Consider the following 26193-nt stretch of genomic DNA (forward strand, 5'->3'; position numbering starts at 1 on the left):
TATAAGCATACCGGCTTTTTTAACTATTTTATTATAGTTACATTTTCTCGTAAAACTATTCTATTGTTTTCCACACGAATATGCATGTTTAAGGGGTGGGTTAGGCATTAAAAAAATGCCTAAATTCTAAGGTTTTTAAAACCATTTATATTATAAATTTATTCTATATATTAACTGTATTCTCTCGCTTTAAAGTTTAGAACCTCTCTTTTCTACATTAATCTTCTTACCCTTATAACTCTACGAATACTTAACTTTTATTTAAACTTTTTTTATTATTAAATAGCCTTAAATTTAAGCTATCTTATAAAACCTTTTTATTATTTAAAACCTACCTTTATAATGGATTAAAATCCTCTTGGAATTACACCTCTTATTATTACGGATAATTTAAGCTTTTCTTAGTAAACTTTAACTAAAAAAGACTATATAAATAATAAGAGCTATTAATTTCGCATAAAATTATATATTATTTAACATAACCTTTTTTCTTATAAGGTTTTAGCAGTTAATTTAGAAAAACCACGAGAAATCACCTTTTTTTACAGCTAGCTAAGCTGTAACTTTACTTTTATATACCTAGCTAGCCGTTTTCAGTCCTTTAATGGTTTAGCATATTATAGGAAAAAACATCCTATTATTATAGTATTAAAAGCCAAAGAAAACGATAAAATAACTAGTAAGTTACTTCTTTTATTATTTTATATCTTATTATATTATTAATTTATATATTTATAATATTATAAATTTATAATTTACTAATATACTTATAAATAGTCCCTGCTATTATAGAATTACCTTTAATTTTAGACTTTTTAACCGAATCTAACTTTTCTAGCTTTTTAAGAAGCAATAAAAGACCTAGAAATAATACTATTACTAGTAGTAGTAATGGATTTTTTAAGGATACTACTCTTATATTAGCTCTTAAATTTATGCTTTAAAATAACCTATCTTTTACTACTATAACTAGTAAAAGCTTTAAAAAGCTTTTAAGTTATTATTACAAGTAAGTTATATTAATATATATAATATAACTTATATATTATACTAATATTAAGTTATTTTAGTTATAATATTAGCTTTTTTCATTATAAAGGCCTTATATCTTATATGAAAATATTATATTCTAATATAAAAAAGAATATGATAAATAAAATTTAAAATCAAGTTAATAAAATGGGTTTTATATCTATTTAACTTAATATTTAGACTTCTATTAATTCTAAATTATATTTAGGGGTTATAGCTAATTGGGTAAACCCCTAATTTAACTTAGAATATTATTTAATTGGTAAGTATTCTTATATTTATATTATTATTATTATTATTATTATAATTTAAAAGCTAATTATATATTTAGGATTTAAATATTTACCTACTAGCTATACCGGCCATTTAATTAATTTAATTTTCAATGAATTATTAACTGAATATAATATAAACCCTAAAAACATTATAAGGTTAATAGTTTATATATAAAATAATATTAATTTACTAACTTTTTAATTATAGCTTTACTAGAGATAATAGTTCTAATAATAATACCTTTTTATCTTCTTTTTTAAACTTATATTTTAAAAGGCATAAAAAGCCTTTAAATATTCGTTATACAGCCTATATTTTAAATATAATAGCTAAAGATATAATATTTATATTTATTAATGAAATAATAAATACCGAAAATATTAAAGATTATATAAATAGCGAATTTTTACATTATTTTACCGAAGAATTCAACGATTTATTTGCTGAAAAAAGAATAAAATTTAATAATTTAATTTCAGGTATTTATTATATTACTTATTTTAAGTTATTTTATATAATTTAAGCTAATTATAAAATAGGAATTATTAGAAAAGTTAAAAGAATAGCTATTCTTATTAAAAATAACTAATAACTTTATTTATAATAGTTAGAAGCTTTAAAAGAAGCTAAAGATAAAGGATTTATTACTAAAAATAGTAATCTTATAAAAATACTATTAGGTAAGTTATTAATTCTATATTATAAATATTATTTAAAGCTTTAAAAGCTTATAAATATTATTATTAATATTAATAAGTTATAATAAGTATTAATAATTAACTTTACTTATATTAGCAAACGCAATAAGATGGAATTTAACCTATAAAATGCTTTACACAGCTATTTTATTAGCAGAACCTACCCGATAGAGAAGATGATCTTGGTGATATGAGCTCTGACGATGACGCCAAGGGACCATCCGCGCCGGCTGGCGCGTTCCCAGGAACATCAGCAGAGTATGGCGTGAATCGCAGCGGCAGCGGGAACGCATACTATTAGTCATAAGATCAGGGCCTACTTCACGTTACTCGATATACTAATCATCATCTAACTATCCTGGCCCGGTTCAACCCCTCGTGTGTTCCCATCAGCATTCCCATCACCAACCCGTCATCCACACATCATCCTAAGCATCAGTTGTAGTGGCCACCCGAACAGGCGCACTTGAGGTCCTCATCAAGCTTGGACAAGAAGGCTTCATTATAGCAAGTGGCCGACAATCGGGGACACACCTAGACTGCTTAGCTGGGAACGACCGTCTGGATAGCAATGTCTACCCACCCCGAACACGTACCGCGAGCCACATTTATTTTCCGCATCGGCTCAAACAGCAAGAGTTTTGCAGTCATCTACATCCCGATAGTAGGCTGCGCGGAAGGAGTGGACGTGTGAGTCGTGCATGGTGGTATGGCAGGCCGAACCTGAACGCATGGGTCATAACACCTTCATTTGGTCAGCCAAGTTTAGTAAATAGCAGGAACAGGAAGAACAAAATGTGTGGTAATCCAGCAACAATATAGAAACTCTCTTGTTTGGGACAAACAAAGAAAAGAAATGGAGAGTTCTTACCTTGACCATGGCTGTCCGCAAGCATTGATCCCTTCGACACATACCGTGCGACACCGTCGTTGAGGACTCTCTGCATAAAGAGACGCAGCAACGCCGCCGCCCAATGCCAAAAGCCCCAGAGTACATATAAACTTCATCCTGCGTGATGAACAAAATTCTGTAGTAGCACACAAATGCAACAGAAAATGGTCAGCCTGGCACAGAGTGCAAGATCAACCACGCTTATATATCTCTCATGACGAATCTAATACTGGACAAATTCCCCCGGCCAACATGAACATCATGCCGGCTACACGCGTCGCAAAAACCAAAATAATCGCACAGCTAAATCATGCCATGTCAACGAGTGATTCATCAGCTGGGACTCTTGTCTACACCGTTCAACCTAGCTTGTAAGCTTCAAGTTAGAAGCTAGCTAGCAAACCCAACTACCTAGGTAGCTGACAACAAGACTGTCCTTCTCAAGTTTCAATTTAATTTCCTAGGTGGGTGGGGTCAATCAATGACAAGTCTACATTCATGCGTTCCATGGCTACCGATCTTGACATACCATGTTGTGGTAGGTGAGGCAGCAACTCGAGTCCGAACTACTTCTTGGCAAAGGGCGATCAACCGACACGCGCCGACTCCCCGGTCGATAATGCGGTCCCGAAGCGGCGACGAGCATACCTACCTGGGTAGGTAGGCATGGGCCGCCAAGCCATTGGACAATGTGCTGTACGAACCGTCAGCAACAAAGGTGTTTTAATGCCAGTTTTTGTACCTCAATTATAGTATAAATCTTGTTATTTCATGGCAATGTCGTGTCGGACTTGTTGCCACCCTGCGTGGGCCTTGAGAACAACATCGGGAGTATACGGCGTTGGAAAACCTAGTCTGTTGCCACATACTGCCACCTCCTTGGGTGCCTCCATGTAGGTACCTAGTACGTAGGCATGTTTTTGGGTTTCTTCCACGAACATGGATGTGGCTATTAACGGCAACACTTGACATCTACACGTCGCTTTAAACAAAAACAATCAAATGTGCCATCAACAGCCTCACTCGACACATCTAGAACGCTTCTCTGCCGAGACTGCAGACTAACGACGAGGAGACTCGAGGGAGAAAAAAAAAGGACGTGCTGGTTATTCAAACAATAAGAAAAATTCTCCAAGTTGCTGCTGCCTATCGACATAGACGTACACTACTCATGCTTGTACACAGGGGCCGTGTTTATCCCCTCTCTACACCTCCACATCTACGACCGTATTGATTCCGCCGAAACTGCCCTAGACACCTTGACAAAGTGAAAATAAATGAAGCCTCCATCAATTCATACCCATTCAACGAGAACCTTCACGCCGCTTACGCGAAAGCCATCTGTTTCTTGATCTCGGCGATGGCCTTTCCGGGGTTCAGACCCTTGGGGCAGGCACGGGTGCAGTTGAGAATAGTGTGGCAGCGGTACAGGCTCATGTTGTTCTCCAGGTTGGCACGACGCTCGGCTGAGCGCTCGTCTCGGGAATCAGCCAGCCATCGGTAAGACTGGAGCAGAATAGCAGGCCCGAGGTATTCCTCCGAGTTCCACCAGTATGAGGGGCAGGATGTTGAGCAGCAGGCACAGAGAATGCATTCGTACAGACCGTCCAGCTTCTTTCGGTCCTCCTTGCTCTGACGGTATTCCTTGCCCTGGGAAATCGTTAGCTAAACCAATTGTTTTCTCCCCGCAGTTGCCGAGAGTTTCAACCTACATCAGGGGAAGGAGTGTCGCGCTGCAGGTAAGGCTTGATAGACTTGTACTGCTTGTAGAAGTAGGTCAAATCGGGGACGAGGTCCTTGACGACGTAGGTGTGAGGCAGTGGATACAGCTTGACTTCGCTGGAACTTTCGGCAGGGATTCGGCCTGTATACTGGTGGTCAGCTTCATTCCGTCTGCGTAGTCTCCTACACAAGCCGAGACAAGTCTGGGATATTACGAGTGCAGCGCATGATGCGGTAATAATACGTACACAAGCAGGCCAAGGTGTTCTGGCCGTTAATGTTCATGGCGCAGCTACCGCAGATACCCTCACGGCAACTTCTTCGGAAGGTTAGGGTAGGGTCGAGCTCGTTCTTGATACGGACAAGGGCGTCCAGAACCATGGGTCCGGTCTTGTTCAAGTCAATGGTATAGGACTGCATTCGAGGCTTTTCGGTAGGGGTATCGGGATTCCATCGGTAGATCTGGAAGGTCTTCATGTTCGGAGCCTTCTCATGAGGGACCTCGCTGACAGAGGCCATTGAGCGTGTGAAGACAGCGCCAGGGCGCATGGCTGTCCTGATGGACGAGCCAAGGATTCGAGAAGAAGTAGAGCGGAGAGCAGCCATTTTCGCGACGCCTGAACGGTCAAGTTGGCGAGCGACGAGAAGAGACAGCAGAGAGAGGAAGTGAAGCGACAACCGCTACTGGAATCAGGGCGGACTTGTTCAATTGGCACCAACGAATCCGGATTTCCGCCGCTCGTATCGCGCCGTTGGAGCTAGGGAGAGAGATGTAGAATGTTGGTGTTTGGTGTGTGTTTGCCCATGAAATTGGGAGTCGAAAGTAGTAGCCATCCTCGGCTACTGGGACGCTGGACCGCAAAGTATCCGGCAGCCAATCAGAGCCGCGACATTGTCAATTCGGCTAAGAAGGAGAAAGCCGGGAAGAGGCTTGTGACCGCCGGGTGAAGGGCGGATAACTAATTTCATGGCCACGCCACCCAGTGCACCCACGGTAGGTCTTGGGGTCTGGGGTTCCGGGGAACTGGCATTAGGTAAGGCAAGTCTGTGATTGGGCCCACTACGAAAATCCCAAAGGTTGTAGTACAGGCATTCGCCGGGCCAGGTGGGAGGCCTGTAACCCCCCAAGCGGTCCCCTTTTCCACCACAGCAGCCACCTGTAATCCTTGGCCCCCAGGGCTCTCCAACCAACTTACAGCACCCCACGTATCAACTCCAGGCCATCAATTGACATGACCACTTCACACATTGGCATCGACGGCTCAAGCCATGGATACCGTCGGAGATAATATTGATATCTCGCAACCCCAGATTTTCCTAGCCCTTGTGCGCGCGTCGTCGATGCAAATTCTCACCAGGCCCATCATGGCGATTCTTCTCACCTAGGCGCTTGCAGGCAGCTGGGCAATCGCACGAGCATATTTTTGTTGGTCCAAGGGCTCAGCCGTCGCGCATTCCGACGCCGAACAGTTGTGCGTCGAAATTCCTCTTACCCAACCCAGATGGCTGCATTGAGCGCCAGGGTTGCGTCCGCAACACCATGGCGGGCATCACTTGGAGGTAATGGCACCCGAATGTGCTTTTCTCATAATTTGTGGCACTTCTTTCGCTCACAATGAATCGAGCTGACCAAGTCTACGGTTAACCAGTCTCTTCTCTCTCTTGTACCACGCACACCTACGCGCTGACCATGCGCCAGCCAACACCAGACGCTCCCCGAATATCGCCATACTCAACATCCTCAGCATCGTTCCCAACATCCCCCCGATTCTCATACCACATCGCCGCCTCCTTCATCGGCAAAGACCGTCCTTACGACCCCTCCACCCATGTCTTCCACTTCAACCCGTACAACCGAATCCAACCACCCCGTCACCGGCGGCGCTCCTCCCGCCCAGACTCGGGCCACGATGCCTTCTTCGTCAGCCGCATCAACGACTCCGGCTCCGTAGCCTTCGGAATCGCAGATGGCGTCGGCGGCTGGGTTGACTCGGGCGTCGACCCGGCCGACTTCTCGCACGGCTTCTGCGACTACATGGCCGCATCGGCATACGAGCACGATCCGGCGAACAACAGGCCCTTGACAGCGAGGAGACTCATGCAACAGGGATACGACGCCGTGTGCAACGACCGCTCACTACAGGCTGGCGGTAGCACGGCCTGCGTCGGAATAGCAGCCCCAGACGGGACGCTGGACGTGGCCAACCTGGGCGACTCGGGGTTCCTGCAACTTCGTCTCAACGCCGTAAATGCCTACTCAGAACCACAAACCCACGCATTCAACACCCCGTTTCAGTTATCCCTCATCCCGCCAAGCGTCGCCGCGCGAATGGCGGCTTTTGGCGGCGCGCAATTAAGCGATTTACCCCGCGACGCAGACGTTTCCCAGCACTACGTCCGCCACGGCGACGTGCTCATGTTTGCCACCGACGGCGTCCTAGATAACCTCTTTAACCACGACATTCTCAAAATTGCCAGCCGCGTCATGGTCTCCAGCGGCGCCTGGCAAATGACCCCTTCCGGCGGAGTCCGCGTCGCCGACTCCATTGATTCACTTACGAGGCCCTCGAGCCTTGGCCAGGCTAAGCCCAGCGGCAAACCCTCTAGAACCGTTACTCTGCAGAGTCTACTCGCCACAGAAATAGTTGGCGCCGCGAAGACGGCTAGTGTCAACACCAAGGTCGACGGGCCGTTTGCAAAGGAGGTGCAGAAATATTATCCCCATGAACAATGGCGCGGCGGCAAAGTCGATGACATTTGTGCTGTGGTGGTTATTGTCTCAGAGGACAACAGCGGACCTCGCAGCAAGCTCTAATTACGCCGAAGGATTGCATTTTTTTTTTTAAAGAACATGAATCCTTCTTTTCCTTTACTTGGTTTGGTCTGGATTTGGGCATGACATAGAACTATCATAGAGGAATGCGCAATGCAACATTTAGCTTTTGGTTAATGCATGGTTCGGCGGAGACAGGCATAGGGCTTTGGGGTGGTATGCGATGTGAGCGTGTGTCAGGCATAGTTGGTAGCATGCATATATTGATTGATGGTAATGACTATTTGAGACGTCTTGTCTCCTTACATCGGTTTTAGTCTGGCGCTGCGTGGTCCTGCAAGTTGATGATGTCATTATATCGACCATAATCACACTACCTCAACCACCTCACGGGGCTTGATCACCGTGAATAGACATGTCGCCCGTACATGCAGACAGATACAACGCATTCTACGGCAGGAGAGCCATGGTATAATGGATATATACGCCGTACATGCCCCAACACTACCGCCCCATTACACACAATCTAACGCCTCCAGGCCGGCGCCGTCGCCGCATTCACCGTCGACGTCCTCGTCTATCCGCTTGACACCCTCAAGACTCGCTACCAAAGCCAAGACTACCTCTCAACATATGGGACTTCTGGTCGGAAAGCACTGGCCCCCAGGGGCCTGTACCAAGGGATAGGGAGCGTGGTCCTGGCCACACTCCCGGCAGGTATTGTTCCAACAAACGCTCGCCCTCATCCAACGCGCATGCTTACCTTTGCAGCCGGCCTCTTCTTCTCAACTTACGAAAAGGCCAAAACTGTCATCGGCAGCCTTCCCCTGCATCAATCCCTCGTCCACGCATCCGCCTCGGCGACCGCCGAACTGGCATCGTGTCTGGTCCTTGCTCCCGCAGAAGTCATCAAGCAAAACGCCCAGATCCTCCGTGAGGACCGTAGCAAATCACGCACGTCTACGTCCCTTCAGGCCTGGCGACAACTTGCCGCTGGCGACGCGCCGAGGAGGCTGTTCACGGGGTACACGGCGCTTGTAGCGCGGAACTTGCCATTCACAGCGCTGCAGTTTCCGATTTTCGAGCATCTGCGCTCGTGGGCCTGGGAGAAGAGACGTCAGGGAGGCAGCAAGGAGAGGGGGCTCCTGGAGACGGGTTTGATAGCGGGTGCGAGTGCGGGCGGCGCCGGGGCTGTCGCGGCATGGGTCACCACGCCGAGTGATGTGGTGAAGACGAGGATGATGCTCACGGCGGGCAAGTCGGATCGTCGGAGCGGCGAGGGCGGAGGGAAGAATGGGAGAGTGACCTCGTGGACAGTGACGAGGCAGATCTACAATGAGCGAGGGCTCGTGGGTTTCTTTCGCGGGGCGCTGTTCCGCTCTGGGTGGACGGCGTTAGGGAGTTCATTGTACTTGGGGACGTACGATGGCGCCAAGCTGTGGTTGCGGAGGAGAAAGAGCGCTGTGGATGGCGACGATTTGACGGTGTTGTGATATCATGAGGGGACTGTTCGCCGGGGATGGAATGTTAAGCCCAAAGTAGTTGTAGATCGGCTTGGGGGATTGTGAGTTGGAGTTACAGGCGATGTACAACACCACGATGGAAGCCAATTATAGTATTGAGTGAGTTCTGTAGAAGGATAACAAGTGATGTGGAAAAACCTTTTATTCCACATCTGGAGATTATGTCTACCTTGTGATGGGGCGAGAAAACAACCTAGTCATACGACCCTCCTGCTCATGCTGACGTAGGAAGAGCACTCGCCAAAAGGAAGTATACAAGATAACTTTGACAGATCAGCGATGTTACCCTGAGGCTACTCAGTGATGAGGTGGCTCGAATCGCATCGTACGATAGTCTGCACCACGTCAGTGGATAAGTGCACTTGGCTCGTAGCTGTATTCGAGATTCGAGGTACATAGAGGTGTTGGAGAAGAGGCTAAGCAGGTCCAAAGGTTCCATCCAAGTCACGGGGTCAAGATGCCAATGTGCCGAAAGACTTACATGGATGTGTTGACCAGATCCCGAGGACTCCGGGCCCCGGCATCTCGAAATGGATCCGTCACTGTGCATTAGCTTCTAAAGTTGGCTAAAGTTGTCAAGTGGCTGCCCCGCAAAGTAACCGGATGGCGTTTTCGCCCAAGTTATTTATTACCAGTCATTTAAAGTTTTAAACAACGGAGAGCTTTATAAAAATTGCTTTTTATTTTCGGTTTCTAAAGCGAATAACATCATGCTCTGTTATTCTTGTCTGACTGCCTTCGAAGTGCTATACAGACAACAGAGTCCAACACAACTATGCTATGTTATCAGACTTTGGACCCAAAAACGGGTGGTAGGTACTCTGACATATCCGAATATCAATTGATTCTTGCTATTCGTCATGCTCCTATATTGTGTCCGTGATTTGAGACCGAAATCAGGCTCAACTAAGACATCCGTGCTGATCGCCCTCGACGATCAACATGAACCGGCCGAAGCGCATTGATGTCGGATCGTAAGGGCGGTTGAGATCGTCCAACCACCCATGACTCAAATTGTGCCGCCCAACTGCCTAGCTAAATCCTCAATGAGCCGTTCAAAATGTCCTATTCCGGGACATCGCCCTTGGAATTGTGGCGCTTGTCTGAGCCCTCGAGCCCTTTCGCAACCATGAATCGCTCAGCATCCCGCGAGTGTGGTCAATTAAACAAAGATACAAAGTATCTATCCCTCATTAGGTCATATAAAATTCACACTTGCGCATGGATGGCGCTTTGTGTGCATCGTAGCTTGGTTTTGACGGGGAATGGTAGTATTGGCCGGCACAGTCATGGCCGATCTGAGTCGATCCGTTTTGTCTTCAATCTCTCCTTGGCGTGGCCTCAATATGCAGCTTCGCATTTCGAATATAACAAAGTATAGTTTCAGACAGCGTCGTCGATCTGTGTTGACTAGAGATGTTGCAGTCGAGAATCCATCTATATAGCTGCCGCACGCTTCATTCGTAATCATAACTTCGCTCGTCCAAATTTGCGAGGCTTCTTGTATTGTTATCCCACTTCTCAAGTTTTATCCATTATGAGAAGCAGCCTTTCACTTTTCAACATGATGTCAAAGCGTTCAATGGAAGGCTTAGCCTCGTACCTAGCCTTCGCTTCTTTCTTCTTCGCCAAAGAAGTGCAGTCCGCTACCAAGGCACAGTACACCCAGGATGCATCTACTGCCGTCAAGGCTCTCAACAGCAACTGGTACAAGCAAGACACCGGTCTATGGGATGGCGCTTGGTGGCAAAGTGCCAATGCCCTCACAACCCTCGCTGACTTTGCCATCTTGCAGCCCGACGCCGCAAATTCACTGGGCATCGCCAGCACTATAGGCAACACAGTAAAAAATGCCCCCCAAAGATTCCCCGGCTTCATCAACCAGTTTTACGACGACGAAGGCTGGTGGGCCTTGGGGCTAATTCACTCGTACGACGCAACACGGGATGCGAGCTATCTTGAAACGGCGGCCGATATTTTCAACAATATGCAAACCGGTCGCGGAACTCCTTGCAAAGGCGGGATTTTCTGGAGCAAGGATCGCAAATACGTCAACGCAATTGCCAACGAACTTTATATTACAGTTGCCGCTTCATTGGCTAATCGCATTCCCACCAACCGAACGCACGCTCAGATTGCAATAGATGAGTGGCACTGGTTCCAGAAAAGCGGTATGATTAATAGCGGGAATCTGATTAATGACGGTCTCGATTCAAACTGCAAGGACAATGGCTTACAAACTCGGTCCGTAAATCAAGGTGTAATATTGGGGGGGTTGACCGAACTTTCAAGAGACTCTCTACTGGGCGCCGGTGTCCTTGACACTGCCAGAACTTTAGCCAAGGCAGCCATCAAGGCGCTGTCCAATAAGGACGGCATTCTGGTCGAAATAGATAATTGCGAGACGCAACAGGACGCCTGCGGATTCGACGGCAAGCAATTCAAGGGAGTTTTCGTCCGAAACTTGGGATATCTGAATCAGGTTCTCAAAGATGGAGATATCAGGGCTTTCATCTTGAAGAACGCTGACTCAGTATGGAACAAAGACCGCGATCGCTCTAACAAAATGGGCGTTGCTTGGACAGGGCCTGTCATTGCTACCAATGGCGCCTCTCATGGGAGCGCTCTGGATGCCTTGGTGGCGGCAGTCCGAGTTGCCTAAATCTCATATCGACCCTCGGCATGTACTTGTATCATTTCGGCATTTCTGTGTTAAAACTGAATTATGTTTTCATGGAGTCCGGTCGACGCACTTTCGAGAAGATGAGGGTACAGCTGAGTTCGGAGGTTGGAGTCATCGCGATGATTCGGAGACTGCTGACCGGAGAAAAGAGTGCAGAAGAGAGTATGGCAATCTGAAGATACCAATGGGGGAGGACGACGCCAGCCCTAGGAATTGATGAAGGATGAGCAAGGGCCTCGGAATATTTTCATGCTGCATGACGTACTGCAAAAAAAATTAGAAGCGCTCGAACGGACAGTTATGGCCCATTGTTTCAGTTGATAACTAGTACTCCGTAGCACTTACATTTCTATCATTTGTCTGTGGATTCTCGCGTGGCTTGTGCAATTGCCTATTGTGAAATGGTGTGATGGTGTCATCCAGGGTCAAGTGTCGTGCCGGCGGCAGGACCCACAAAGACGCAATCTAACGTCTAACTGGGCCGCAATGAGCCGGGCACGCCAGCGTGCAGGAACCCGGTCACCGGGCTTGACGTTTGTATTTGATCGGAATTCTTGAACCGAACCTAGATCCATTCGACAGGAGTAGCAGAGGATGTTGCGTCCTCACGGTGTCTGTCGTTCATCCAACGGCGACGGCAGTTCGCACCGGTGTCGGCCTGAAGGCGAGTGTGACTGACGGCCACTCAAGCTGTCGAGTTTCATGGGGGATCCGCCAAGCCACCCGGCACGGATCAATTTTCTTGACTTTGCTGGCCCAAGAATTGCGAAATATCCTACTCCAACTGCCTCATCGGTACTAAGAGACTCAATCAGCCACGGTGACTGGTCAGCTGATACAAAGTTAATCCCTGCACCAGCGCCATGCGGTTGACTTGGGGAGGTTTGCTGACATTCCTGAGTCCTAGCTTCTCGTGTCGTTATTTCTGACGAGGATTTGCCATGCCAAAGCGGTGTATGCCCAGCAAATGTTACTCAGTTGCTGCTGCCAGGTAACCCTCCTTCCGTCTTGTTTAAATGACAGGAGTATTTCCCACACATTTCCCAATGTCCCTCTCCTTTTTTACCTTCCGTTGTAGACCATTCGTTTAGTAACCTCTACCAGCGTTCGGCGTAACTGCGTGGTTGTTCTTTATCATTCTTGCCTCTTCCCCCAAGGCCACTCCCGTTGTAAAAGTCGCTGCTGAGACACCCCGCTCTCATCAACATGGCTGCTCAAGAAGTGAAAGCTGCACTGCCCGCTGACGTCCCTAGTTTTACCAAGGAGAAGGACGCCATTTCTGCACTTCGCAACCAGGCATTGACTGGAAAACGGTTTATTGTTCAGTCTCCCTATGTTGACGCCGAACATCTCCTAGACTTGGAATCACTCGACAATGAAAACGCCTTTATTTCGCTGGCCTTAGCACGCCTCCGGGCTGTTCGTGAGGACTATGCAACCGCGCCATACACTGAGTCGTTCAACTGGCCAGAGGTCCTCGACGAGCTGAAGCAGCTCGTTAAAACCTCTGGCAAGGGTTTCAAGGAGACGTCATTCTATATCGTCGCCTTTCGTTCTCAGATCAAACCCAGCACCGATTACAGTCATCTTGGTGAACTGGATAAAGCTGCACATGCCGAAGCCATTGCCAGTGGAGGCTTCCTCAAGTACGTCTGCAGATTGTTTAAATCCACCCGTTGCCCATCGTGCCAATGCTGACTTGAGTATAGATACTGGTTTGGATCACCTGATGCTGAACTGCGAAACCTGGCCACCTGTGTCTGGAGATCCCGAGAAGACGCTTTAGAAGGTGGGAGGGGTCCGGCTCATCGTAAGGCTGCTGGCGCCACGCGTTCTCTTTACGCCTACTGGAAGATTGACCAGCACCGTTTGACCGTGCGCGACAATGTTGACGGCTGGGAAATCACCGAATGGGAGTAAAGCTGGAAGCTGCATCACCTAGTTAGTGGTGCAACAGCAACAAAGAAAAGGACTGTGAAGAATCATGATAATGGAAAACTTTGGAGGTTAGCCAAGCAGACGTCACGATTGAGATATTGATTATTGCACATAGCGGGCGTTTGCGATGATTTTCAGCGCATTCTGAAGTGAGCATGGGTGGAGTAACGGTTGCGACTGCAGTATTGAGCAACTTGACTGATTGATGATACCTGATAGCAAAAGATATCCTATTCGTCTAATATTAACAGAAACTGATGGCAGCACTTATCTGCAGCTAATGTCGTGTGTAATTTTGATGACCGCAGCTTGTAATCTCGTTGGTGCCCAGAGCGAGTGACGTGAAAAGTACAAGCTTGCACAGTAGCTGCATGGAACGGTAGAGGCTGACTCTACTCCAAGTCTATCCCCACCATGTTCTGCCGGCTTTCACCGCTTTCCGCCCACAACGCCCACAAATAGGACACGCGAAAAGTTCGATATTCAATCCACGAAGCGATCTCGCCATTATCTAAACCGCCCGCATACTCGCGATAGCTCCTGCTCGTGACCTACGGCATTCCACAAGTGTCTTCAGACAAATCGGACAAGATGAACGACGCTTTGAAAGATGCGCCTTTCCAGACCGTCCAGGTCGAGGCATTGGTAAGTTGTAAATTTGCCAGCGAGCCCCACCTCGCTCATATGGTGCATGCTGGACGAGTTGCTGATTGCGAGGGAATAATAGGTGATCATGAAAATCGCGAAGCACTGCTCCTCGACGTTTCCCACTGTTGCGACTGGATCTATTGTTGGTATGGATCAAAATGGTGTCCTCGAGATCACCAACACTTTCCAGTTCCCTACCGTCGAAGGCGCTGTAACCGAGGGCCACCAAAACGATGCCTCCCAGATCGCAGCCGCTGCTCCCCGACAGAAGGCCAACATTGCCTACCAGAATGAGATGATCCGACACTTGAAGGAGGTGAATGTCGACGCCAACAATGTTGGATGGTATACCAGTGCCACCATGGGCAACTTTGTCAACATGGGCTTCATCGAGAACCAGTACCACTACCAAAAGGACAACGACCGAACTGTCGCGCTTGTCTACGATACTAGCAAGAGCTCTCAGGGCAACCTGACGCTGCGGGCATTCCGTCTCACCAGCACCTTTTTGGCTGCATACAAGGAGGGCAAGTTCACAACTGAGAGGTATGTATTACCATATAATCCCAAAGTCCCCCACGGTGTATTGCTAGTCAAAAATACTTACCTCTGAGTACAGCCTTCAAAAGTCAAAGCTCACTTTCCGCGATATTTTGGCTGAGCTGCCTATCAACGTGCACAACTCTCACCTCCTCACCTCATTCCTCCACCAGATCCCCACTCCTCCCGCCGAAGAGGAGGTTGAGCAGCCCAACTCAGTTTCAGACCTCAGGAGAGACGCCGTCAAGCCTCCTCTGTATCCCTCTATTGACAGCCTCGACCTCTCGATTGATCCTTTCCTCGAGAAGACGTGTGACCTTCTCCTTGAGAGCATCGAGTCCCACTACACCGACCTCAATAACTTCCAGTTCTACCAACGCCAGGTCACCCGTGAGCAGGCCAAAATTTCACAGTGGCAGGCGAAGCGGAAGGCTGAGAATGCTCAGCGTGCTGTGGCCAAACAGCCTCCTCTGCCTGAGGATGAGTGGCAGCGACTGTTCAAGATGCCTCAGGAGCCGAGCCGACTTGAGGGTATGCTGAACGCCAAGCAAGTTGAGCAGTACAGCAAGCAAGTGGATGGATTCACCTCCAACGTGACAACCAAGATGTTTGCCGTACGGGAGAACCTGATGCCGCAGTAAATGTGATTAGAAAGAGTGATAGGGAAATGAAGTTGGGACTATATTAAAGAGTAGAGGAGGGCAATTGGGAAGCAAATGGCACCTTTTGGCGGGTAGCATTTAGCGGCGTTCCGGATACTGTGGGAAGTAATGAAGTTTTCTCTGTCTAGATTCAGCGACAAGAGAACCATTTATATGGTGTTTTATTTTTTTAAATTTTTGTAAGGTCCTGTTCTTTGTTGAGAAGCGGCCCGCGATGATGCCTTAGCTCTCGCATGCGGCTGTGAACATAGAGGCATGATGTATGTCGATGTTTCTGGCAGTGAAATGGTCTATCAAGACATGATTGTTATGACAGCCTTATTCTTCTGTCTGCAGGCACAGTATCTCACTGACATTGAATCAACATCTCGGACAGAGGGCTCTGGGACCAGGTCGCCGCAAGCCACAGGTTATAGGTGGCTGGAGATGCAAATGGGCCAAGAGCCTCATTAATAATACTTGAGCATTCCGTGTCAAGACCAGCGATTAGCAAAGTCAGGACTGGGCAACCATGCGCTACAACTAGCTACCGAAAAAATGCCACACACTAGGTGACAGGGTGCAAATAGTGGTATCCGGGCCGGATTAAGTCTCATCAACGTAGCAGGATGGCTGTCCTGGGGTTGTGGAACTCGGGCGACCTTGACGGAGCCGCGAATGTCCGCTGTTTGCGAGGGGAAAGCTCGGAGTATATTGGCGCACTGCTTCCGGCGGAGGTGGGCGGCTGGGGCAGCAGAATCAAGCACGATCGAGATACGCCTTGTCCGGAATATTCTCCTGACATGCAAGCAATGCGGGAAAAAAAAATATTAAAATGAAAACTAAATTTGGAAGATTGACGACTGAGATAGTATGGGGAACCGTGTCATTCATCGGCCCTTCATGGCGTCGTTGCCGGGGACACAGGAGAGCGCGTCAGAGCAGTCGACGGCAAGACTTGAGAGCTTTGCCCCGCTTCCTCATAAAAAAAAATTCAACATTGATGAATGGCTGCCCCTCATTACTGGCGTCTGGTGGGTTGCGCAGCGGCGCACACCGCCCAATACCGACAAACCAGCGGGCCGGCTGTGGCCACACTTGTCAACTGGTGCAGGCGAGGGTCCAACATTGAAATGTCTGGAGCTGCTCAACTGGTCTGACGACCCCTCCAAGCCCCGCCACCCTCCTCAAGTGCTTGGCTGAGTTCGGCCCCTCGTCGTCGTACCTTGAAGGCCTTGAAGGAACCGGCTCAACTGTTTGGTCGGGTCAGCACCACCTAAAAACCTCATACTTATATTCTCCTCTTCTCTCTCTCCGCCTCCTCCTCCTTCTTTATCCTCCATCCAAATCTCCCCTTCTTCCTCCCATCCATCACAACAATCCTCACCACTACAATGGCTGCTCCTGCTCAGAATTTCAAGGTCGCTGACCTGTCTCTCGCCGCCTTTGGCCGCAAGGAGATCGAGCTCGCCGAGAACGAGATGCCTGGTCTCATGGCCACCCGTCAGAAGTACGCCCAAGACCAGCCCCTCAAGGGTGCCCGCATCGCAGGCTGCCTGCACATGACTATCCAGACCGCTGTCCTCATCGAGACTCTGACTGCTCTTGGTGCCGAAGTCACCTGGACCAGCTGCAACATCTTCAGCACTCAGGATCACGCCGCTGCTGCCATTGCTGCTGCCGGTGTCCCTGTCTTTGCCTGGAAGGGAGAGACCGAGGAGGAGTACAACTGGTGTCTCGAGCAGCAGCTCCTCGCCTTCAAGGATGGTGCCAAGCTCAACCTGATCCTCGACGACGGTGGTGACTTGACCAGCCTTGTCCACACAAAGTACCCCGAGATGCTCAAGGGCTGCTATGGTGTCTCCGAGGAGACCACCACTGGTGTCCACCACCTGTACCGCATGCTCAAGGGCGGCAAGCTGCTTGTCCCCGCCATCAATGTCAACGACAGCGTCACCAAGTCCAAGTTCGACAACTTGTACGGCTGCCGTGAGTCCCTTGTTGACGGTATCAAGCGCGCTACCGATGTCATGATTGCTGGCAAGGTCGCCGTTGTGGCCGGTTTCGGTGATGTCGGCAAGGGCTGTGCCATGGCCCTGCACGGCATGGGTGCCCGTGTCCTCGTTACCGAGATTGATCCCATCAACGCCCTCCAGGCCGCCATGGCTGGTTACCAGGTCACCACCATGGAGAAGGCCGCCAAGATTGGTCAGATCTTTGTCACTACCACTGGTTGCCGTGACATCCTGACTGGCGAGCACTTCGAGGCCATGCCCAACGATGCCATTGTCTGCAGTAAGTTCCATGTCATGACCCGAATTACCTTTGGCATGTGTAAACGCCACTAACTAACATGCCTCTCAGATATTGGTCACTTCGATATTGAGATTGACGTTGCCTGGTTGAAGGCCAACGCTGCCTCTGTGCAGAACATCAAGCCCCAGGTTGACCGCTTCTTGATGAAGAACGGCCGCCACATCATCCTGTTGGCCGAGGGTCGTCTCGTCAACCTTGGCTGTGCTACCGGCCACTCTTCTTTCGTCATGTCTTGCTCCTTCACCAACCAAGTCCTTGCCCAGATCATGTTGTACAAGGCCAATGACGAGGCTTTCGGCAAGAAGTATGTTGAGTTTGCCAAGACTGGCAAGCTCGATGTTGGCGTCTATGTCCTGCCCAAGATCCTCGACGAGGAGGTCGCTCGTCTCCACCTCGACCATGTCCAGGCTGAGCTCAGCACCCTCACCAAGGTCCAGGCTGAATACCTTGGCCTCACCGTGGAGGGTCCTTTCAAGGGTGATATCTACCGCTACTAATTTAATGTATTCATACCCAAGGGTCCTTCAACTGGATTCCTACGTGTAACGACTTGCCCCGTTGTTCAATCACGGCAATGGGCCAAAATTGTGGATTCAACAGCATAAACTTGCATGGCATACAGGTCGGGAGGGTTACGGTATTTTTTCAGTTTGTTTTTTCCATGTTTCATGAAATTTGTTGCTTATCTGAGATCCTCATCCCTATTTATTAGGAAGACGGGAACTCATCTCGCTGGGCGGACAGGAGGCGGCAAAAAAAAGATGTGCTTTTTCAACAAAATGGCGTTGGCTCTTTTTGCTAGATATGATATCCCCCCATGGCGAGGTCCTAAGAGAAAACAATATGATGGAAATGTGTATCGGAAGGGAAAAGTCTCGGATTCGAGGCGTGTTGGCGGAAACAGGCCCGTCAACCGCGGCCAATAGAAGTTAGTTGGTCTCGTCAATAATAACAGCAAGCCTCACAAGGATGGCTTAGTATGCTAAACAAGATGGCAGTATCATGGCCCCATCTGTGAAATGAGCTATATGTAATCTAATTGGGTCTTTTGGTCTAATATATGTACACGCCGACTGAGGGGGACCAGCACCTTTGTCGCCACATTCAATCACATCCGGATTCTACGCCATATCCTTCTGCTCGGGGACGATGCTCTTTAGGGCGCCTCGTTCAAGTGCCAGCTTGACATTGCTAATAGTCCACTCCTCCATCTTGGTTTGCGTCTCGACTGTCCACGTCCCCATGTGCGGAACAAGGAGCACGTCTGGATTGCCAATCAGACCAGGGTGAATCCTGGGCTCTTCCTCGTACACGTCTAGACCCGCGCTGGCGACTTTGCCGGAATCCAAGGCCTTGACAAGTGCGTCCTCGTCCATGACTGCCCCGCGGGCCGTGTTCACAATGACAATGCCAGGCTTCATGAGGGCGAATTGGTCGGTGGAGATGGTATGCCGAGTGTGAGGCTACAAAAAGTCTGTTTCAGTGCCCAAACGCGACCCAAGAGCGAATTAAAAAAAAGAGTAGTCAAGCGGTTCGGAGAGAGAGACTCACGTTCAGAGGAAGATTGAGGCTCAAGACGTCGCTCTCGGCCAACAGCCTCTCAAAGGGGACGTACTCTGCGCCGTCTTCCAGGTCCGCCGGCAGCCTGTTGCGGTTGTGGTAGCGAATCTTCATGCCGAACGCGCGCGCCTTGGCCGCCACGTTCCGCCCGATGCCGCCCATGCCCAGGATGCCCAGGACCTTGCCCTGCGGGTCGTGGCCCAGCTTGGGGGGCGTCTTGCCGCGCCAGTCGCCGGCGCGGAGGGCCGACATGCCGACGGGGAAGTTGCGCAGCGCGCCGATGAGCAGCCAGATTGTCACGTCGGCGGTGGCGTCGTCGACGGCCGTGGGCGTGTTGGACACGCGGATCGAGTGCGCTGTGCATGCTGGGATGTCGACTTGGTCGTAGCCGGCGCCTGGGGACGTTAGGAAGGGGGTGCTTGTTGTTGAGTCGGTTGGGTTCTGAAGGGGGGGATAATACCGTTGTGGCACATGAACTTGAGGGTTTTGGGGAGCGCGTCGCATAGTTCGTCGTCAATCTTGCCTGTTATGTTGAAGGAGTCAAAGGTTCGGAAGGCGACGCTGACGCCGTCGAAGGCGCCGGATCTGCATTCGGCGATGAAGGCTGTCCGGTTGGTGGCTTTGGGGGTGAGGACGGTGGCGATGGATGCGATTTGGGACCATGCGGCGTGTGCGCTGGGGAAAAGGGGGTGGTGATTAGCTTGACTTTCTTTCGATTGGAGATGTAGAAAGGAATTTTGTCGGAGTGGATTGGAGGGGAGGCGTGCTTACTGTTCGATTTCTCCGAGGAGGAGGACCTTGGGTTTGTCTGTCATGGTGAGGTGTTGGGGAGGAGTTGATGGTGTTGCTGGGTCAATTGCTTTGGAGGATGTTTGCTTTACTTGAATACGGTGATGTTTGATCAGTGTGGGCTTCCGGATCGGGGAGAAGTATCGGGTTGAAAGGCGGGAGATAAGATACGAATATATTTCATGAGGTTGAAGCATTGATTCTTCTGCCGTTGTTTGACAGAGCCCCGCGCCCTCTCCGTCATCGGCGGGGTAGCTCGTCCCTGGCATGCAGTCTGGTTCAATTGGCGGGGGTCGGCGAAGGAAGGCCAGGAACATTGCCCAAAAGGGTGCGTGGCGGCGACATTGACTTTATAGGGTGGCCGTCGGGATCAGTGCGATGAGTAGTGACACTTACCTATCGATTGTTCTGGCAAGGGCTTTTCAAAGGCTCGAGGACGTTACAGGCAGCGGCCGTGGCAGGTACTATGAACTGATTGACGCGTAGGATATCTGGCATTCCAGTGGCCGAGTTCCCAGGTGCCGAGCCAAGGTGCACGGAAGACATCTCAACGCAGCCGACTGCTAGACTGCAGTTCCTGTTCGATTCGCCTTACTTTCACTACCGTTATTGAATAACATATGAAAAGCCTGCGGGCGTGCAGGTCAGCCGTGTACATCAGCCAAAGGCGCAGCACTCAACTCGCGTCGCTGTCTATATCTTTTTCAAACCCCATCGCCGAAGCCAACTCGGCCAACTCTCTCAGCATCTCAAAGGCAATCTTTTGCATAAAACCGTTCGCAATCCCGTCACCGTTGCCGCCTACATGAGCAATCTCCAGGCACCCAGCATCAGCGCCGCGAAACCGGTACAAACACCCATCAGCCACTGCAGCGTCTGAAACTTGACCTGCTCCAGCTTCTCCCTCAAGGCCGCCACCTCCTGCTCAATCTTGGTCTCCGTCTCCTTGATCTTGAGCTCCTGGCCCACGGCTTCCTCGCGGATGCGGCCCTTCTCCAAGTTCAAGTCTAGCCGAACGCTGGCCTGCGTCCGCGAAATTTCGTCGCGCAGCCGGCTGCTCAGCTTGGCAATGTCGTTGGTGAGACGCTCGTGGGAGCTGCGCGTAGTGTTGGTCTCGGTGCTGTCCGCAGAGAGGAGCTCGGAGCGGAGCTTGGCAAAGTCGACTTTCTGAGTGTACGTTGCCTTGGCGGCGTCTTCGCGGAGGACCATTGTGCGGGTCAAGTTTTGGATGCTGCCGGCGCTGGTATCAGGATTTGCGGCATCTACGGGCACGGCGTGTGTCCACGGCTCACCTTTCTTCAATGACATCGTTCAGCATTTTCATCATGGCGACGGATTGCTCTTCTGTGAAGCCCTCTCCTTGTAACTGCTTCACGAATTTGAGGGTGTCGAAATGGTGGTCCCGCTGTCGCTGGGCGGTCGCGTGGAAAAGACGAGAGAGGACTGGGCTGTGCTTGGCCGGCAATCGACGCCGAGGTGACGATTCGCCGTCGAAGCTTGTCAGGGAGCTCTGCCATGGCGGAGTGGTGCTGGCTGCTCGCAGCGCGGCAAAGGGCCGAGTTGCGCGTGAGGCAGTGAGTGGTGCGTTCCAGCTCAGCCGGGGCAGTAGAAATCGTGGCAGCATCTCGGTGGCCATGAAGGCTGACGTGGTTATGGTTCGTGGCTCAGAGAGCCTGGATTGTTGCCAAAAGCTGGTCGCTGTAAGGATGAGAGGTTAGTCTGTAGGACGCAATTCAACGGCGTTCGGAACGTATCGGCCTAAGAAGGGTAAGAGGGAGTTTCATGATTGGCTGCGTGTTATGTAAACGCGCACGGAGTGCTTCGTAAACAGGGTCCAATTGCTTTGCACTGGTGCCTAAGACTAAGACTAAGTCAGAGCTCTTACGAATATAGTAAATACAAGTGTATTATATATTGTATTTTGTATTGTATTGTATTTTCGTGTATTGTATTTAAATACATTACATTACATAACTAAAATACCTATAAATGTATTATAAGTAAAAAAAAACCCCTATTTTTTCAAACTTAAGATTATAAGGCTAATTATAAGGGTTATAAGGGAAAATTTTATATCATTAAAAAGAGCTAAATTAGCTCTTTAAAATGCCCCACTTCTTACTATTATAAGTTACCGCATTAAAAAGTTATAAGCAATTGAAAATTCGCCCCGCTTTACTTACTTTTTATTTTAAGACATAACTTTAAAGCTTAATATCTCGCTTAATATCCACATTTTAAGGTTAATTTTTGAAGATTTAAAATCACGTGATTTTTAGCTTTATTTTAATATATAATATGCTTATGTAAGCATTTATTTCTATTATTAGATATTTTATAGCCTTATAATACATTTATAGGTATTTGTTACGAACGACACTATATAAGACACGGGACGGGAGCGTACCGGCTAGGATAGGCACGACTCGTGGGTATAAGAAGAAGGTAAAGGCACGTGATTAGCTACGTAACCTAAGAGGTAATTAAAGAGGTTAATATTTAAATATATTAATTAAGAAGAATTAAATTAATTAAACCTTAAGTTAATTAATTAAGGTTTAAAGAGATTAATAGTTAAGCTAATTAATTTAAGATTATTATAAAGAGATAAATAAGTACTTAAGGAGAAGGTATTTTTATAATTAAATAATTTAAATCTTTATTAATTAATTTAAGTAATAGTCTTATTATTAAGAGTTATACTCTTAATAGTCTTATTATAATATTACTTAAAAAGCTACTTTATAGTATTTAACTTAACTTACTTTTTAAGAAATAAACCTATTATACCTTAAAACTTAAGCTATTATTACATTTTAATTAATTTTATTTAATAAGTTACCTTAAAACTTTAAGTAATAATAACTTTTAAGATATTTACCTTAAGTAAAAAGACTATTAACCTTAAGGAGATAATAAAGTACCTTTATAATAAGATTATTAAGTTTAAGAAGTAAAATTAATAGCTTTTTAATTAATAGAATAATCTCTATAAAAAACTTAAGGTATAAGAAGAGAAACTTATAATAGTTTAAAACCTTATACTTATATTCTTTATTAATAATAATAATATACTAAAATTCCTTAAGCTTAAATTATATAATAATTATAAAGGTAATATAAGAAACTTTCTTATATAAGCTTAAGCTTACTTATAAGTTAATAAAAAAATTTATATAATACTTAAGTTATAAATTCTTTATATTAGTAATCTCTTAACTAGAAAAGTAATAGAATAATAGAAGCTAACCCTTTACGTATATCTTAAGTATAGCGTTAAAGTTAAAGTAAAAGTTATTTATATTTTCTTTAATTATAAAACCTTTAAAGAATAACTTCTTATTATATTTAAAAATTCTAATAAGTATAAGAAAGCTATATAATAACTTACTTAACTTAAGTAAATTAAATTTATAGCTTATTATATTAGGGAGTTTAAACGTATTATAGTAAAACTTAATAAAAATATTAAACCTAAAATAAAAGTTTTCTATTAAGAACTTAAAAAAAAAGTAAAGAATAATATTTATTAAGAAGATTATTTTAAGTTATTTAATAACTTTATTAAAATAGTTATTAAGGTAAATAATTGTTTATATAAGTAATATTATAAAAAAAGTTATAGAAAATTTAAATTATAAACTAGGTTTAATAAACCTAATAGTAATAAGCTACGTTAAATATTAATAGTATACGGGTATTACGTTAAACTTATAGAACTTAACGCTATAAATAAGAAAAGGGGAAAACTTATTATAATTATAGTAAGATTAAATACTTTATAAATAAATATAAAGCTTTAAAAAAGCTATAAAAGCTAATTTTTAAAAGTAAAAAGCTTTATACTATAAATTAAAAAGACTTACCTACGCGAAATCTTAGTATAATAAGTAATAAAGAAAGCTTTATATTAATAAATAATATTAGTTTAAATAAAAATTAGGAATTTAAAACCTAACTAATACCTAATAACTTTTAGGAATACTAGATACTCTTATTAAAAAGTAAACCTTTACTAGAATAGATTTAAGAAGAAGAGAATTATTTAATTAAGAAAAATAAACCTAAAATTAAATATAAACTTCTTAATTAAACCTTTTATTATAATAATAATTACTATATATACCTTAATAGTAAGTAAGGTAATAAATAGTTTTTATAAGAATAAAAGGGAAGAAGAATAACTCTTATAATATAATTAAAATTATAATAAATTAATTTAAAGATATTAAATAAAAAGTTATATTATACTAAGAATAACATATATATTACTTAAGCTATAACCTTATAATATAAGAAGAAAGAGAATTATATAATTATAAGTAACTCGCTTAGCTTAAGTTTAATTAATATAAATAATAGGTTAAGTAATTATTAAGAAAGCTTTAATAATACGTTAAAAGATAACTGCTAATAATAGCGCCTAGAATAACGCGTTAAAGAATAATATAAGAATAGAATTAATAAATTAGAAAATAATAGCTATTATTATAATTAAAACTAATTTCTTAACGAAGATCTAATAGGTCTTTATATACTATAAATATTAGTAGTATAGTATACCTTATAATTAATATAATTATAATAAAATAAAAGATTTAGGTAATAATTAATAGTAAAGTATAAGAAAATTTTATCTTATTAAATCTTATTAATAGATTATAATTACCTTAAACACTTAAAGATAAGCCCTATTAACTTATAACCATAAAAGAAACTATAATAAAGTATAGCTAAGAAGTAGTTAATATAAAAGTAATGTAACTTCTTATTAATATATAAGGTATAAAACACTAGGTTATATTAAATATTATAGTAATCTTAAAATATAATATTATATTAAAGATACCTTAATTATAAGTAAGTAATCTATAAGTTAATTAAAGAATCGGCTAACTTTAATAGAATTTACTAGAATATAGTTATAAAGCTAAGAGTAGCTTATAAAAAGCATCTTATTTAAACTATAATAGGCCTTTAGGAATATATATAATTACTAGAGAGCTAAAAGCTAAGATAATAAAGATTTCTAAGAAATACTTAAAGTATAGTAAGCTATTTAATAGAGAGTTAAAAATAGAACTATTAAAGTATTTACGTTAGAATTATAAGATTAAACTCTAGCCTAGTATTAAACTAACGTTTAATAAAATTTATTCTTAGAATCTTAAGTAAAATAAAGCACTTAAGGAGTATTTAAAGGATATATTATAGAAGGGATATATAAGACTATTAGAGTTTTTAATAGAATACCTAATCTTATAGGTATTAAAGAAGAATAGGAAACTATAATTATATATTAATTATTAATACTTAAATAAGATTATAATTAAGAATTAATATCTGTTACTACTTATAATAGAAATTAAAGATAAAGTTAAAAAAGCTAAATAGTTTATTATACTTAACTTAAAAGAAGCCTATAACCTTATATAAATAAAAGAAAGCTACGAGTAAATAATAGTATTTTAAACTAATAGAGAATACTATAAATATCTAGTAATACCTTTTAGGCTTATTAACGTATTAATAACCTTTTAAAGAATAATTAATATAATCTTATAGAAATAACTAAAAGTGTTTATAGTTATATACCTTAATAATATTCTTATTTACTTAAATACCCTTAAGAAATATAAATAATATATATATAAGGTATTATAAACTTTATAGAATAATAAACTTTTAGTTAAAGCCTTAAAATACTAGTTCTACTAGAATACTATATACTTTTTAGGGTATATACTTATATATAAAGAAATATAAATAAGCTTAAATAAGATTAAAACTATTAAGAAATAGCTTATATTAAAGAATCTAAAAGAAGTTAAAGAATTTATAGTATTTATAAACTTTTATTATAAGTTCTTAAGCGAATATAAAGATATTTTATAATCTCTTATAAATCTAATAAAGAAAGAAGTTAGCTTTTAATAGAATAAACTAAAAGTTATAGTATTTTAAAAGATAAAAGATTTAGTTACGTTAAAACCTATATTAAAAGCACTTAATTAGAATAAACCTTATAAGCTTAAAATCAACGCCTTAAACTTTATATTAGGCGAATAGCTTAAATAATAAGATAATTAAGGAAGATTACACCTAGTTATATTCTTCTTAAAGAAACTCTATAAACTTAAACTTAATTATAGGATTTATAAT

The 26193-nt window shown here is 44.5% G+C and overlaps 9 protein-coding genes across 9 annotated transcripts; 6 read left to right on the forward strand and 3 right to left on the reverse strand.

Moving 5' to 3' along the window:
- Window positions 1-2169: 2169 nt before the first annotated feature.
- On the reverse strand, window positions 2170-5393 carry SDH2_1 (succinate dehydrogenase complex, subunit B). The gene is made up of 4 exons (XM_007817480.2): window positions 4869-5393; window positions 4611-4762; window positions 4063-4548; window positions 2170-4000 (listed from the first exon to the last, which is right to left on the reverse strand). The coding sequence occupies exons 1-3, from the start codon at window positions 5224-5226 to the stop codon at window positions 4225-4227; spliced, it is 834 nt and encodes a 277-aa protein (XP_007815671.1). The 5' UTR covers window positions 5227-5393; the 3' UTR covers window positions 2170-4000; window positions 4063-4224.
- A 729-nt stretch (window positions 5394-6122) lies between these two features.
- PTC7_1 (Protein phosphatase 2C 7) lies at window positions 6123-7435 on the forward strand (the record flags this gene model as incomplete). Its single annotated transcript, XM_007817481.2, has 2 exons — window positions 6123-6180; window positions 6270-7435. 2 exons carry the CDS (start codon window positions 6123-6125, stop codon window positions 7433-7435), a joined length of 1224 nt encoding a protein of 407 aa, XP_007815672.2.
- A 373-nt stretch (window positions 7436-7808) lies between these two features.
- J3458_008726 (uncharacterized protein) lies at window positions 7809-8886 on the forward strand (the record flags this gene model as incomplete). Its single annotated transcript, XM_007817482.2, has 2 exons — window positions 7809-7862; window positions 7933-8886. The coding sequence occupies 2 exons, from the start codon at window positions 7809-7811 to the stop codon at window positions 8884-8886; spliced, it is 1008 nt and encodes a 335-aa protein (XP_007815673.2).
- Window positions 8887-9577: 691 nt separating this feature from the next.
- On the forward strand, window positions 9578-11895 carry J3458_008727 (uncharacterized protein). Its single transcript, XM_007817483.2, has one exon. It carries the CDS (start codon window positions 10454-10456, stop codon window positions 11576-11578), a length of 1125 nt encoding a protein of 374 aa, XP_007815674.2. The 5' UTR covers window positions 9578-10453; the 3' UTR covers window positions 11579-11895.
- A 611-nt stretch (window positions 11896-12506) lies between these two features.
- On the forward strand, window positions 12507-13857 carry J3458_008728 (uncharacterized protein). Its single transcript, XM_066119364.1, has 2 exons — window positions 12507-12590; window positions 12704-13857. Exon 2 carries the CDS (start codon window positions 12806-12808, stop codon window positions 13295-13297), a length of 492 nt encoding a protein of 163 aa, XP_065975156.1. The 5' UTR covers window positions 12507-12590; window positions 12704-12805; the 3' UTR covers window positions 13298-13857.
- Window positions 13858-14039: 182 nt separating this feature from the next.
- On the forward strand, window positions 14040-15540 carry EIF3H_1 (Eukaryotic translation initiation factor 3 subunit H). The gene is made up of 3 exons (XM_007817485.2): window positions 14040-14182; window positions 14265-14731; window positions 14805-15540. Exons 1-3 carry the CDS (start codon window positions 14129-14131, stop codon window positions 15364-15366), a joined length of 1083 nt encoding a protein of 360 aa, XP_007815676.1. The 5' UTR covers window positions 14040-14128; the 3' UTR covers window positions 15367-15540.
- Window positions 15541-16509: 969 nt separating this feature from the next.
- SAH1_1 (S-adenosyl-L-homocysteine hydrolase) lies at window positions 16510-18679 on the forward strand. Its single transcript, XM_007817486.2, has 2 exons — window positions 16510-17661; window positions 17731-18679. The coding sequence occupies exons 1-2, from the start codon at window positions 16761-16763 to the stop codon at window positions 18177-18179; spliced, it is 1350 nt and encodes a 449-aa protein (XP_007815677.2). The 5' UTR covers window positions 16510-16760; the 3' UTR covers window positions 18180-18679.
- A 124-nt stretch (window positions 18680-18803) lies between these two features.
- On the reverse strand, window positions 18804-20057 carry J3458_008731 (uncharacterized protein; the record flags this gene model as incomplete). Its single annotated transcript, XM_007817487.2, has 4 exons — window positions 18804-19145; window positions 19234-19637; window positions 19703-19917; window positions 20014-20057. 4 exons carry the CDS (start codon window positions 20055-20057, stop codon window positions 18804-18806), a joined length of 1005 nt encoding a protein of 334 aa, XP_007815678.2.
- Window positions 20058-20513: 456 nt separating this feature from the next.
- On the reverse strand, window positions 20514-21883 carry FMP32_1 (Protein fmp32, mitochondrial). The gene is made up of 2 exons (XM_066119365.1): window positions 21324-21883; window positions 20514-21262 (listed from the first exon to the last, which is right to left on the reverse strand). The coding sequence occupies exons 1-2, from the start codon at window positions 21665-21667 to the stop codon at window positions 20833-20835; spliced, it is 774 nt and encodes a 257-aa protein (XP_065975157.1). The 5' UTR covers window positions 21668-21883; the 3' UTR covers window positions 20514-20832.
- Between the last annotated feature and the right edge of the window lie 4310 nt (window positions 21884-26193).

This window comes from Metarhizium acridum (genome assembly GCF_019434415.1).
Source record: "Metarhizium acridum strain ARSEF 324 chromosome Unknown scaffold_141, whole genome shotgun sequence".
Classification (NCBI taxonomy): Eukaryota; Fungi; Ascomycota; class Sordariomycetes; order Hypocreales; family Clavicipitaceae; genus Metarhizium; species Metarhizium acridum.